Source organism: Fusarium oxysporum, chromosome 9, assembly GCF_000149955.1.
Source record: "Fusarium oxysporum f. sp. lycopersici 4287 chromosome 9, whole genome shotgun sequence".
NCBI lineage: Eukaryota > Fungi > Ascomycota > Sordariomycetes > Hypocreales > Nectriaceae > Fusarium > Fusarium oxysporum.
Window position 1 is genome coordinate 478,296 of NC_030994.1, and position 13,225 is coordinate 491,520.

The window sequence follows — 13,225 nt, forward strand, 5'->3', positions numbered from 1 at the left end:
TCTCGCCGGAGCTTTTATCGCGGAGCGTCATAGACATTCAACTCAAGACGTCATTAAGAAAGTTCAGAACAGACAACAGAGAAGGCGGAGAGGAGAGGAGAGAAGAGTGAGAGGATATAAATACTTCGAATAGAGAACCCTGATAGACAGATCAATCATTTATTAATTAACATTTCTCATCATGGGCTACCCCGATACTTTTGAAGGCTTCTGCGTCGACAGCCCCAAATCATGGAACAAGTTCCAAAAACAAACCCTCAAGCCCAAGACCTGGGGCGATCGCGATATCGACGTGGAGATTGAAGCCTGCGGCGTCTGCGGCTCAGACGTGCACACTGTCACAGGCGGCTGGGGCGAGTTTGAAGGCCCTCTCTGCGTCGGCCATGAAGTCGTCGGCAAGGCTGTCCGCGTAGGCGACAACGTCAAGGACATCAAGGTCGGGGACCGTGTCGGCGTCGGTGCTCAAGTCGCTTCGTGTTTGGAGTGCAAGCTCTGCAAGAACAAGAACGAAAACTACTGTCCTGATATGGTGGACACGTATAACTGCACTTATCCGGATGGAAGTGTTGCTCATGGCGGTTTTGCATCGCATATCCGTGCTCACGAGTACTTCACGTTCAAGATTCCCGACGCTCTCAAGTCTGAGCAGGTTGCGCCTCTTCTGTGCGCGGGTATCACCACTTACTCGCCTCTCGTGAGAGCAAACGTAGGCCCTGGAAAGACTGTTGCGATCGTTGGTATCGGCGGTCTTGGACACATGGGCATTCAATGGGCGAAGGCACTCGGCGCTGAAGTCTACGCCATGACACATTCCCCCTCAAAGGTGGAGGATGCAAAGAAACTCGGCGCAAAGGAAGTTATCGTCACAACCGATGAGAACTGGGCCGACAAGTACAAGTTCACCTTTGACTTTATCCTCAACTGCGCCGACATGACGCACAAGTTCGACATGAGCGCGTACATGTCCACGCTCAACATTGGAGGAGAGTTTCATAACGTCGGTATTCCTGATGAGCCGCTTCCTCAGATGACTGCTGGTACATTTGCTGGAAACGCTGGTAAGATCACGGGAAGCCATCTTGGTAACCACCAGGAGATGGATGCTATGCTCAAGTTGGCTGCCGAGAAGAATATTGTTGCTTGGGTTGAGACTATTGATATCTCGGAGAAGGGATGTGCTGAGGCTGTTGAGCGTGTGAAGGAGAACAAGGTGCATTATAGGTTCACTTTGACTGGGTTTGAGAAGGTTTTTAAGAAAGATTAGTAGTAATGTAATGACAGTCACTTATCACACATTTGTCTTTTATGAGTATTGTGTATGTACACTCTAGTTCAATATGAAGAGGTGCGTAGGCAGTGAGAAGGGCGTATTCACTGAGATGAGTTCAGCATAGTAATTGACATGTGATCTTCAAAATCATCTAATTTACAATATCACTGAAGTCGCGAGCGCAGCGAGGAAGAGCCCTCCGCTAGGAGCCCCCGGAGGGAACAACAGGGTACAATTTGCCAACTTTGGACATTATCTCATTGCATTAATGTGGTATCATGATCTATCTAAGCGCCAATGGCCTTGAGAATGGCCTTTCCAACAGCGTGGGCAGAAGCAGGGTTCTGTCCAGTGATAACTTGTCCATCAACCGCCAGCTTCTCAGCCCAGTCGTCAGCCTTGACGTACTTTCCACCAACACGCTTGATCTCATCTTCGAGAAGGACGGGCATGGCGCTGGTCAGCTTGACAGCCTCCTCCTCAGAGTTGCTGAAACCGGTAGCCTCGCGGCCCTCGAGGAGAGGCTTACCATCGACCTTGACGTTGACAAAGACAATGGGGCCGTGGCACACTGCGGCGACGGGCTTGCCGGCCTTGTAGAACTCCTCGATGAGCTTGATGGAGGTCTCGTCGTTGACGAGGTCGAACATGGGGCCGTGGCCGCCGGGGTAGAAGATGGCGTCGAACTCGGAGGCCTTACCGAGGAACTCCTTGAGGGGGGTGGTCTGCTCCCAGATCTGCTTCTTCTCGTTGAGGAACTTTACGGACTCCTCGTCGCCTTTGAACATCTCGACGGAGGCTTGGTCGAGGGGGGCTTCGCCGCCGGCGGGAGAGGCGACAGTGATCTCGACGCCCTTGTTGACGAGGTCATAGTATGGGTGAGCGAACTCGGGCTGTTTGTGAGGTTAGTATTGAGATGCGGTGAGTGAGTGAGTGAGCGGCTTACCAGGTACCAGCCGGTGGGGTGTCCATTGTTCATCTTGGACTGGCTGGTGAGAACGACGAGAACCTTGGGAGCCATTGTGTATGAATTGGGTATCTGGTGTGAAAAGGTGTGATGAGATGGGTATGTTGAGTGAAAGAGTATATGCTTGTGGTTGGGTATATGAGATGAGTTATGAGATGAAATGCTATGATGAAACAAACTCTAATGGATGACGCACTCACCTTTATACCACATGCAGACGTCTCCCTTCTCCACGCTTGGACCCTTGCAGTCGGGCCAATTCTCTACCGTTTCGAGCACATTGACAAACTCTTCCGTTCGGCTCTTGCTGCTACTGACGTCAGACTAACGGGCCTAGCCGTCCATTCTCGGCACTTAACCCCGTGTAGCGCCGGCTTTTGTGTGGGGCGGGCCGGGGTCACGTACCCGGAGCGGCCGATGCGTGAGCTTTGAGGTTTGCATGCACCGCTGATGGATGCTCGTGGAAGAGAGAGAGATCCACTTGATGTGTAAGCCAGCATTCGTGGCAGATTTTTGGATCATGCAGTTTGTCACTTTGATGCAGATGTGAAGAAGTCTGATTCACTGGAGCATTCGATTTTGGAGGTATGTGAGATCCCTCCGGGGGCTCCTAGCGGAGGGCTCTGTCTCGCTACGCTCGTATCTCAGTCTCATCAACTCTTGAAGCGATTGCAAACACTGACGATCGAACAGACTCAATAGCAATGGGTCAATTTGGATCTAACAAAAACACCAAATGAGTGACTTCCTCCACGATTACCTACATCCAGAAGCCCAGTCGATTAGTTCCTCTGACCTTATTACCCTTCCCGCCCTTGGATCCAGCTAATGGGGGAGTCTTGCATCTTCCTCTGTAGTCAGGCTTGACAACGAGACATTTATCGCAGCCGCAGAGAAACTCAAGATGGTTTCCGACTTTCTGACTAGGCTGATCGCATAGGCAGATGAACAGAGCATTATCTATACTGCTAGTTGGCGTTTCGCCGTCGCATTTCACATTCGGCGTGCTGCAGTATGCCTCGGAGAGTTGAGCCTCATTCCATGGGTTGTCTAGGCTCGTTAGTCTTGGTCATTGGGAGGTGGTGGACATACCCATGTCCTTGAGGACTGAGGAGCAGTAAGTGTAGCCGCATTCGCAGATTGGTCCCTCGGGAGGAGGAGGTTCAGCAGTTGAGCTCGGAGGCAGGGGAGGGTTTGGGTCCGGAGGGGGTGCTGGGGCGGGAGTAGCTGGAGGAGGAACAGGAGCTGGTCCGGATGGAGGAGGTCCCGGGGCAGGCTGAGACGGAGGAGGTGGCGGCGGCGGAGGAGGAGGTTGAGACGGTTCAGCTGGAGGGTCAGCCGGGGGATCAGCCGGGGGATCAGCCGGGGGAGGGACCGGAGGAGGAGCTGGAGGTGCCGGAGCTGGGGGGTCAGGAGGAGGTGCAGGCTGCTCAGAGGTTGAAGGAGGTGTTGGGTCAGGGCCAGGGGGAGCTGGTGTTGGATCAGGAGGAGCCTGGGGGTTTGCAAGGGCTATGACAGCCAGAGTAAGGATAGTAAGTTGAAACTTCATATTAACGAGTGTTGATGGTGATGATGTGAACTGCTTGTTGTCTCTTCTTATATAGTTCACGGTTATTGTATTGTTATACAATCATTTCGTCCTTTCCATTATTTATCCCTTCGCCTGTCTCTTCGTCTCTCTTCTTCTCTCTTCGTCTCTGTCTGTCTCTCATCAGTCTGATGCCCAATATCGGTTGCTACGTACATGTCAAAGCGTTGCTCAAGGCCGGCACTCGCGTCCGTTACTCTCGTGTAGCGCATGCTCATGTCCATGCGTGCTAGCAAGGTTATTTAATGTTACTTTTACGGTTATCAAAGGTTGACTATAACTAGAACTCGGCCATATGATTTCATCGAGATCACGATCACAACATCCACATTTACATCATGAAGTTATCCACTGCTACAGTGTTATACCCCGCACTGTACAATTGCCCCACCATCGTTGGAGGAAAAGAGCTTGCCCCTCCATGGTACGAGTCGTCATCCTACACTCGTCAATCAAGAATCATGGCCGAATCTCAGAGCAAAGGCGTTGTCAACGTCGGCACGCGAAAGTCGCCTCTTGCACTCGCCCAGACCCAAATCGTCGTCGATGCGCTCAAGAAGAACTTTCCCGATCATGAATTCAACATCCACAGCATGACAACGACTGGCGATCGTGATCAAAACACAGCGCTCTACAACTTTGGCGGAAAGGGTCTCTGGACTTCTCAGCTGGAGGAAAAGCTCGTCAACAAGGAGCTCGACATTGTTGTTCATTCGCTCAAAGACATGCCGACGGTTCTCCCCGAGGGTTGCGTTCTCGGATGTGTCACGTCCCGCGAGGACCCGAGAGATACACTCGTGATCAAGAAGGAATTGCAGGACAAGCACGGCTGGAAGACTCTGGCCGATCTGCCGGACGGGAGCATCATCGGTACTAGCAGCGTCCGGCGAATTGCTCAATTGATTCGACGTTACCCGACGCTCAAGTTCAAGGATCACCGAGGAAACATCCAGACTCGTCTACGCAAGCTTGAGGAGGATCCCGATTTGACCGGCATCATTCTGGCCGCGGCAGGTCTCCAGCGGATGGATCTCGGAGACCACATTACACAGTTTCTGGAGTCTGACAATGGCGGTATTCTTCATGCTGTTGGTCAAGGAGCGTTGGGAGTTGAGTGCCGAGCGGATGACGAAGAGGTGATTCGGTTGCTCAAGACGATCGAGAACGAACAGACAGCTCTTGCTTGCGAAGCCGAGCGAGCACTTATGAGGGCACTTGAGGGTGGCTGCAGTGTGCCTATTGGTGTTGAGACCAAATGGGTTGACGACAAGTTACATATGAAGGCTACGGTCGTCAATCTTCGGGGTGACCACGGTGTCGACTCTGACATAACAGAACCTGTCAAGACACATGAAGAGGCAGACAAGTTTGGGAGAAAGTTGGCGAATGCATTGGTTGAACGGGGAGGCGGTAGTATTCTTGATGAGATCACTAGGCTCCGACAAGTCCCGGAGACAGTCAAGTAGCGTCATGGCAGTCGGGGACTGCACGGCAGATCAATACCCTTGTATTCTATTCAGCTCCAGCAAAAGTCTTGTAGGCCTCGGCATCCAATAGTTTCTCAAATTGTTTCGCACCCTCCTCATCCACCTCGACCTTTGCGATCCAACCACCTCCAGCGCTGTCGTCCTCGGGGACCTTGTTGATAGTTGAAGGCTTCTCCTCGAGGTTGTCGTTGACTTGTAGGACTCGTAGACGAACAGGAGCGTTGATGTCGCTTGCAGACTTGACAGACTCGACAGCTCCGACAGCATCGCCTTGCTCGACCCATGTTCCAGCCTCGGGTAGTTCGACGTAGACGACATCTCCGAGTTGTTCGGCGGCGTATTCGGAGATTCCAACGAAGCCGTGCTTCTTGTCTGCCGAGAGATCAATCCATTCGTGGTCCTTGGTGTATCTTCTAGCGAGGCCTGTTTGGTTAGTGTCGTCATTGTAGCGATCCAGGTCGGGCACATACTCAGTTTGGTGGAGGAGAATGCTCGGATTGGCGTGCGGATAGCTGCGCGGGGCACAATACCCCTAGCCAGAGGGGCTGCGGCGCGTAGAGTCCGAGAAATTGAGGCCATTGTGATGATGCGGATGGTGATATCAGAGTTCAAGCTTTGTCGGCATCATGCGGAGATGGGCCGAGTGGATCGGAGGGAAGCCGACTTAGTCAGCATCATGAAGTTCATTGCAGCAGCAATTCTACAGCAATTCCACAGCAATTCTACGGACAATTCTACTCTGCACGGTATCTGAGTGTGGAATGCAATTGCAATTAAGGCACAAGAATTTGGCCGTCAATTAACAAGACATGAGGAAGCACTGGTCCAATCGGAGATATGTCAACGTGGGGTTTGAATCATCTGTTTACCTGGTTGTTTAGCTGCCAGCTGTCTTGCATACTACTGTACTGATACTACCATACATCTTCTGTTACAATAACATTGCTGCTATTTACATTACAAATGTTGACGTTCTATTCAGACAGTGGACAGTCAGATCAGACGCAGTTATTGCGCAATCTCAGCTAGCCATACACCAAATCCCAACCAATTACTTGCCCAAACGCGTTGACGCGCTGCGCTACGCTAAAACACCACCATCATCATCACAACATTTCATGCATAAGCATGGCCTAGCAAAGTTTATCTCGCAATTAAGTCAAATGGAATATTTTCAGGACATTTCATCTCAAATACCACATCCCCTGTTGTGCTGTTAGAATCCATCCCTCCACTTTGGGCCTGTACCAACTGCAAACCCGGTGCCTTGAAATTCCGTCCCGCTTCTGGCCTAAACAAGAGGCTCCCACCATCATCCTCTCCAAACGTCAGCGCAAACTCCCTGCTCCAACAAAACGCATCGCCCGATCTCTGGTCTGGAAGAAAAAAAAGTGTGTGAACGCGATTAATTTCTGCCGCTGAGGTCTCAACGCTAAACGGCTTGTCTCACGGTTTCACTCTGGTGGCTTTTCGACTCCGCCACCTTTCAGCTGCCTCGTCTTGACCTCCCCGCTGCGCATCACGATATCATCACTTGTCAACTAGCTTGATGCTGTCGACAAGCTGATCTTTTCTTCTGTCACTCTCTCCGACCACGTTCTCTACCAATTTCTTTCGTTCATCGCTCGCATCATCCGACTCGACTGTTTCACCGTCACCGTTTCGACACCGTTCACCACGATACCCGTCACACCTTCACGCTGGACGACTACACGATTCCTTCGGCTCCGGCCGAACCTACAACCATGGAACATATCATGAGTTCACCTCCCCATGAGGTCCCACTGCCACCGCCGGGTCAAGATGAGGCTCTCGGAGGCATCGAAGAATCTCCCCACCCGAATGGGTTCCATCATCAGCAAAGCACATCCCTCGATCAAGGGCTAGCTCAAAGTCCACGGCAAGAAGACCCTTCCACCAGATATACTCCTCCCGTCCAAACCGCACCACCGATTTCCCGCCCAGCTAGTGGCTTGTCCAACCCCGCACATCAAGCCTACAACGACTATCGACAGAGTTCCGGTGAGCCATCATCCAACGGTCGAAACCATGTTGTCATCAAGGTCGGAATGGTTGGTGATGCACAGATTGGCAAGACCTCGTTGATGGTCAAGTACGTCGAGGGAAGCTGGGATGAGGACTATATCCAAACGCTAGGTGTCAATTTCATGGAAAAGACAATTTCCATCCGTAACACGGAAATCACCTTTTCGATTTGGGATCTTGGTGGTCAACGAGAATTTGTCAACATGCTGCCTCTTGTGTGCAACGACGCTGTTGCTATTCTCTTCATGTTTGATCTTACTCGCAAGAGTACATTGAATAGCATCAAGGAGTGGTATCGACAGGGACGAGGGTTCAACAAGACGGCCATTCCAATTCTCGTCGGTACAAAGTACGATCACTTTGTCAACTTTCCTCCCCAAGACCAAGAAGAAATCTCAAATCAGGTACGAGCGCAGCGAGGAAGAGCCCTCCGCTAGGAGCCCCCGGAGGGACATGACTGACGACAACAGGCGAGACGGTTTGCTAAAGCCATGAGAGCTGCATTAATTTTCTCGAGTACAAGTCACAGCATCAACGTGCAAAAGGTAGTGACGGTTCCTGTTTCCTGGAGAGTACAGTCTGCTAACTGGACAGATCTTCAAAATTGTCCTATCCAAAGCGTTCGACTTGAAATGCACGATCCCCGAAATCGAAAACGTCGGCGAGCCGCTCCTTTTGTATCAGTCCGTGTAGTCGACCGATTTACGAGTAAATGTTGAACCTGACAACATAACGACATGCGACGCGAGAATCGCAAGCAAACAATTTCCTTTGTCATTACATACAACACAACTGGATCGTCTCCTTTTCTTCAAACATGAGATTACTAGGGCAAATTACGGAAGGGGTCAGGATTCACCTCTGGGATAGATAAACATGGGTATTGGCGCAGGACCGCATTAATGTGGCCAGCTTTACCGGTCGGTGGTCACGGCGGGCTATTGAAGTATTTGAGAGATACAATCGACTGTTAATCGTATTGGTGTATGCTAGATGTAGATGAATGATGTGTCCGAGGGTATTGACGTGTTGATGCTGGTGGGATCTGTGACCATGTAGTCGTGTTGATTATTGTTTATTTGTTGTAATATCGCTGTACCAAACGTAGTCCTGCGGACAATTCTCTTCGTAAATCTTGCATTGATCTTTCGGGAGGTATTGGGACGTGGAGGTGCATGTGAGCCTGCTCGGGGTCCTGGAGTGAAGGATGGTAATACAGACGTTGACTGGCGGGTGATTTGTCTCTTGTGTAGATCTCGATGCCGTCTCGATAGATGGAGATGATTTCGGCCAGCATGCCTCGGTCAAGATTTGGCTTGATCTCGGTGAGCTCGATTGCTTCGTCATCGGGAAGGTGTCGTTTGCGGCGGACGAAGTAGCACATGATGATTCCGAGGGCGAGGTTGAAGGAGATGATGATACTGATGAAAGGTAGGATCATTGCGTGCATCTCTGGTGATGGTTTCATGATGTGCCTTGGGCGCATTATCTTGCGAGGCTGTGATTCAGTGCGATCCATATATTAGAGTAGGATACACAAACCTTTTCTCAAACCTAAGGGGGGATATGGCTTATATTGAAAGTTCTGTAGGTGAGGACAGCCTTATTCGCTTGTACTTCTTGGCCAGGGAATAGAGGAGTGTTCTGGGACGCTCTCCAAATGATGTGATCTGATGGCGTGTTTGGCCAACGCTGTTCGTCGAGCAGGTACTTGGGAACAGTCACAGACAACAGCATTGATGTTGTCCATGGCGTTTGGATTGGAACCTACAGCCGACAAAGACCCCAGCCCTGCCAATGCTGTTCCGGTCACTGTCGGTGTATACCCCTATGATACTGCGGCGTCCTTGGAACATGTATTCCAATATACACCTTTTGATGTGGCTCTTGACTTTGAGCTTGTGTGTAAGGGTTCAAACAATGATTCATCACAAGAGTTTACATACAATCTGTTGGAGTTTTACATGACTTCACGACTGGACAAAGTTCAGTGAATAAACCTATTCTTTTTATCTACTCATCAAAAAGCTAAACGACCTGTGTTTACTACTCACCGTCAGCGAGGACCAGCCTCGACTGTTGACGGCTCAGGACCCTGCTCATCATCTTTGAGTTTTCTCTTCCGGCAGCATTTCACAACGTACCAAGTAAGAACAATGCAGAGCCAGACACCAGAGCAGATGCCAAGAATAAGATAGGTGGTCTTGTGATCGGGAAATTCTTCAACCTCATTGCGGCGGACGAGGGTGAAGGAAGCTGAGAGGTTAGAGTTGGTCATTGTGGTGATGTGTTGATGAGTGATGATGGTGAAGTGATGGGGTGGGGAGTAGTTATATAGCGCTGAGTAGGTGGTGCTCTGATGACTGTTTGGCTGAGTGTTCATGCAGATGCTCCTTGGGGTGAACCAGCACCTTTGAGTGAACTACCTGCGTGCTACTCCTGTTCACTGTCTCTGACTCTGTGCACCCTGCTCAACATCTTTACCCTTAGCCCTCGCCCGACGAAGTCGAATGGTCCTGGCGATGAAATACCAGGTAGGCGGTACGATAAAGAGAAGAATGATGCCCCCGACAATACCCATGGTGAGGATCCGGTCGCTTTTGGACTCGGGCGCATCGTCTCGGCGAACAGGCCAGGAGAGGAATCCTGTGAAGGAAGCTGGGAGGTAAGAGTTGGTCATCTTGTGTGTTAGGTGAGGATGTGATGGTATGGTGAGGATGGTGATGCAGAAGGTTCTCAAGATGCTTCTTATGTGTGTGAATGATTCACTTCTTTGTCTTCATTGTGTGCTGAACGGTGAATTGTTCGCCTACAGCATCCTTTGTGGTGAACAAACATAGAACACTACGATGCAGAGTAACTGGCAAGCAGTGATGGCAAAGAACCGTGACTGTTGTTATTGAACAGAGAACAACACCCATTTGTCGCTATTAGTACACTCTGTTCTCCCCGTCCATCGACTGAACACACAAACGACCTTCAACATGGACATCTTGGCTTGCTTTGTCCTTCCCAGGCTCATTATTCTAGCCTGGATGGTATCAGTCTGCATAGCAACGAGACAACGTACGCGACAGAGACACCGAAACTCTCTAATGGTGGATGCAGAAAGACAGGAACACGAGTTGAGAGACTCTACCACATATGCATATTACCTCAGGTAGACACTCGAGATTACCATAGAATAAATGCAGTGGCGGCGGCGGCGGTTATATCTTTTGGACATTCCCCATCGGATGCTTCGGGTACCTGTGGATCCCCTCCATCAGCATTTCCAACCTCCACTGGCTATTTCTTTGCTGCCATTTCCAAATCAAGAGTGATTTCTCACAAATCTGCATCTTTCCGTTCCCCACAGACCAACGGGCCGCATCTATTGTTCCTGAAGATCTGGTGGAGATGCAGGGGATTGGTGTGTATTCACGTGTGATGCGACAGCCTCAGTTTGTGCGATGAAATGACGGCCACCGTCGAGACTTTATTCTAGACTCTAGTTTAGTCCTGGTCTACCCCCAATAAAATAAGACCCATGTTCTGTAATCCATCACTCCTAAGAAATGCCAACTCAAATGACACCACAACGCCGTTCATGAAAGGAAATCAGCGCGCTAGCGATAACAAAGTCCTGAAACAAATCCCTGCAAACAAAAGAAGTCGATTTCTTGTCGATGCAGGGCAAAAGTCGAAATATTGTCTTCAGACAAGTTTACTTCTCGTCCTTGTCTCCCCATATGGGAGCGTTGAGGGGCTTGCTGACACCAAATCCAACACCGACAGCAATGCCGACGACGAGAAAGATGATCAAACCCTTGACGATCCATCGATTGCGTTGGCTAAGCTTGGCCATGCAGGTGCAGCGGTTCTTTGCCTTTGCGGCCTTGGCCTGTTGCTTCCAGTGATCTTTTCCAGGCCAAACTTGGCAGTCGGTCTTTCTGGCGAGGGGGGTGCTCGATGTTTTGTGCATGCATGAGTCTGATGTTCGTGTTGTGACCATGGCTTCGATGTCGGTGTCGAAAGGGTTGAGCTTGTCTGTCTGGGGTGTAGATGTTGTACTGATGCGAGGGGTCTCGGTCACAGTCGCATTTGTGGCAGCTTTCTCGGGGATTGTGAGGTTTGTCTCGCCGCTCGGGCGGGAGAGTTTTTCGTAGTTTGAAGGCATGACGAGTTGAGGATCGAGTTGTCAAACTGTCGGATTGATTGAAGTATTGAAGGATTGGAGGAATTGAAAGCTATCGCGGTTAGTGGACGCGTGGCTATGGCTGGTGTGACAGTGACACCGACGGCTGGTACATACTTGAGTGAAACCAAGGTTGGGACGACTCTGCGCAGTTGGATGTAGATGTAGAAATGTCGAATGAATGTAGATGCAAGAGACAATCCTCAATCGGCAAGGAGTGCAGGTCTTCAGAGCATGGATGTTTGGATCGTCGGTTCGTTCAAGTCCGTTCGGTGATGGAACGCTTGGATTGGTTATGATGGGTCAAGTAATAAAGCCAAGAAAATAGAAGAGAATCAAAGAGGATCTCCCAAAGAGACGAGATTGCGATGAGAAGAAGAAGACGGTCGAAGCAAGGGAGAGTGATGGGGCCCAAGAGAAGGAACCTTGTATATGAGTTCTTTCTCAACGCAACGCAACGCCACTGATCGAACGAACTCACTCGCTCGACTGACTTCCACGAAAGACGTAGGAGAGGAGAACGAGAGCACAAGTGACAGAGACATGACAGAGGGAACCCCTAACTAATCCAAGATGAACCAAGCCCCCTGCACATTTCAACGCTTGGGCCCGAAGCGGGTGCGCTAACAATGGGCTTGCCGCCTTTGGGCCTGGTGGGAGCTCCCAGCTAAACGAGCTAGGTCCAGCGGGGGTCCCCGGCTCTAGTGGCCCCCATCAGCTAGGCCATTGCTACGCTCTAGATTGCTCCAGGACCATCACCATTCAATCGAAACATGGCATCACCAATGAAGGTTTGGTCCGTCTGATGCATAACACGCGTCTGCCCACAGTTGAGATGCACAAAAGACATGCACAAAAACTGTACTGCCCACCTTGCGCACTTGACTGGACTTTACTGAACTTGCAGCCGAATTCCCCCGCAGATAACAAAAACCTCAAGTCAGGCCTTCATGACCTAGATCCAGATCCCATGTGGCACGGCTGCATGTCTCCAGATCGATTCCCACGAATAACACCTCCATCCCTTCAAAAATGGCTCAAGTTTATCTAGTGATTTACCCGCATCCTAATGCTAATTCTGAGCGCCGGCGCCACCAACATGGGTTAATCGCCGGCTCTTGGCACTGACTCGCCAATTGTAGCTTCATTCAAGCCGTGCCATAAGAGTATTCTCTCCGCAAAGCCAAGAAAGATTGTTCTTCTTGGCAGCCGAGATGCCGTGATCTTGTGTCTAACTGTCTATCATGTCGTCCATGTCACGCTTCCAAACTGATGATTTGGTCAGTGGGCTGTCAATATCATCTGGCATGACTTCACACATGACAGTGGTCACCGTTGATCCCTCAGGAGTCAGCCAGGAACAGGCACCAGGTTTGGCTTCGAACCGCGGGAGTTGAAGCCACAGAATTCCTGCCCTGAATAAAGAAGCTTTCCACAAAATCTTATTGATGTGTATATCGCCACGATCGAATTCGATTTCCATGGCTCGGTCCTTGTTGTGCGTATTCGTTGTGTTTCAATCACGGCACAGCATCCACTTGTGTTTTGGAGTTCCGTGTATTTTTATCGCACTCGGAATCGTGTCCGTGTCTAGCAAGGAACCCGCGTATAAGGATCCGATAACTTGATCACAATTAATCCCAATCTCCGCGTATAATAGATCCGATATCACAGCCAATTCAGATTTACG

General features: G+C 50.4%; 10 protein-coding genes across 11 annotated transcripts; 3 read left to right on the forward strand and 7 right to left on the reverse strand.

Moving 5' to 3' along the window:
• Positions 1-173: 173 nt before the first annotated feature.
• On the forward strand, positions 174-1,452 carry FOXG_09028 (alcohol dehydrogenase (NADP+)). The gene has a single exon (XM_018388050.1). The coding sequence runs from the start codon at positions 182-184 to the stop codon at positions 1,262-1,264; it is 1,083 nt and encodes a 360-aa protein (XP_018246046.1). The 5' UTR covers positions 174-181; the 3' UTR covers positions 1,265-1,452.
• A 16-nt stretch (positions 1,453-1,468) lies between these two features.
• Positions 1,469-2,433, reverse strand: FOXG_09029 (uncharacterized protein). The gene is made up of 2 exons (XM_018388051.1): positions 2,217-2,433; positions 1,469-2,163 (listed from the first exon to the last, which is right to left on the reverse strand). Exons 1-2 carry the CDS (start codon positions 2,289-2,291, stop codon positions 1,558-1,560), a joined length of 681 nt encoding a protein of 226 aa, XP_018246047.1. The 5' UTR covers positions 2,292-2,433; the 3' UTR covers positions 1,469-1,557.
• Positions 2,434-2,997: 564 nt separating this feature from the next.
• FOXG_19972 (uncharacterized protein) lies at positions 2,998-3,786 on the reverse strand (the record flags this gene model as incomplete). Its single annotated transcript, XM_018400238.1, has 2 exons — positions 2,998-3,287; positions 3,330-3,786. The coding sequence occupies 2 exons, from the start codon at positions 3,784-3,786 to the stop codon at positions 2,998-3,000; spliced, it is 747 nt and encodes a 248-aa protein (XP_018246048.1).
• A 500-nt stretch (positions 3,787-4,286) lies between these two features.
• Positions 4,287-5,291, forward strand: FOXG_09030 (porphobilinogen deaminase; the record flags this gene model as incomplete). The annotated part of the gene is made up of 1 exon (XM_018388052.1): positions 4,287-5,291. The coding sequence occupies one exon, from the start codon at positions 4,287-4,289 to the stop codon at positions 5,289-5,291; it is 1,005 nt and encodes a 334-aa protein (XP_018246049.1).
• A 46-nt stretch (positions 5,292-5,337) lies between these two features.
• On the reverse strand, positions 5,338-5,891 carry FOXG_09031 (glycine cleavage system H protein; the record flags this gene model as incomplete). Its single annotated transcript, XM_018388053.1, has 2 exons — positions 5,338-5,735; positions 5,783-5,891. The coding sequence occupies 2 exons, from the start codon at positions 5,889-5,891 to the stop codon at positions 5,338-5,340; spliced, it is 507 nt and encodes a 168-aa protein (XP_018246050.1).
• A 464-nt stretch (positions 5,892-6,355) lies between these two features.
• FOXG_09032 (rab family, other) lies at positions 6,356-8,454 on the forward strand. 2 transcript variants are annotated; one of them, XM_018388054.1, is made up of 3 exons: positions 6,356-7,762; positions 7,829-7,903; positions 7,953-8,454. In XM_018388054.1, exons 1-3 carry the CDS (start codon positions 7,058-7,060, stop codon positions 8,049-8,051), a joined length of 879 nt encoding a protein of 292 aa, XP_018246051.1. In that variant the 5' UTR covers positions 6,356-7,057; the 3' UTR covers positions 8,052-8,454. The 2 variants fall into 2 exon arrangements, with proteins under 2 accessions (XP_018246051.1, XP_018246052.1); XM_018388055.1 differs by having other exon boundaries at positions 6,356-7,903.
• On the reverse strand, positions 8,434-8,826 carry FOXG_09033 (uncharacterized protein; the record flags this gene model as incomplete). Its single annotated transcript, XM_018388056.1, has 1 exon — positions 8,434-8,826. The coding sequence occupies one exon, from the start codon at positions 8,824-8,826 to the stop codon at positions 8,434-8,436; it is 393 nt and encodes a 130-aa protein (XP_018246053.1).
• A 588-nt stretch (positions 8,827-9,414) lies between these two features.
• On the reverse strand, positions 9,415-9,636 carry FOXG_19973 (uncharacterized protein; the record flags this gene model as incomplete). The annotated part of the gene is made up of 1 exon (XM_018400239.1): positions 9,415-9,636. The coding sequence occupies one exon, from the start codon at positions 9,634-9,636 to the stop codon at positions 9,415-9,417; it is 222 nt and encodes a 73-aa protein (XP_018246054.1).
• A 165-nt stretch (positions 9,637-9,801) lies between these two features.
• FOXG_19974 (uncharacterized protein) lies at positions 9,802-10,038 on the reverse strand (the record flags this gene model as incomplete). The annotated part of the gene is made up of 1 exon (XM_018400240.1): positions 9,802-10,038. One exon carries the CDS (start codon positions 10,036-10,038, stop codon positions 9,802-9,804), a length of 237 nt encoding a protein of 78 aa, XP_018246055.1.
• Positions 10,039-11,064: 1,026 nt separating this feature from the next.
• On the reverse strand, positions 11,065-11,517 carry FOXG_09034 (uncharacterized protein; the record flags this gene model as incomplete). The annotated part of the gene is made up of 1 exon (XM_018388057.1): positions 11,065-11,517. One exon carries the CDS (start codon positions 11,515-11,517, stop codon positions 11,065-11,067), a length of 453 nt encoding a protein of 150 aa, XP_018246056.1.
• Positions 11,518-13,225: the final 1,708 nt, after the last annotated feature.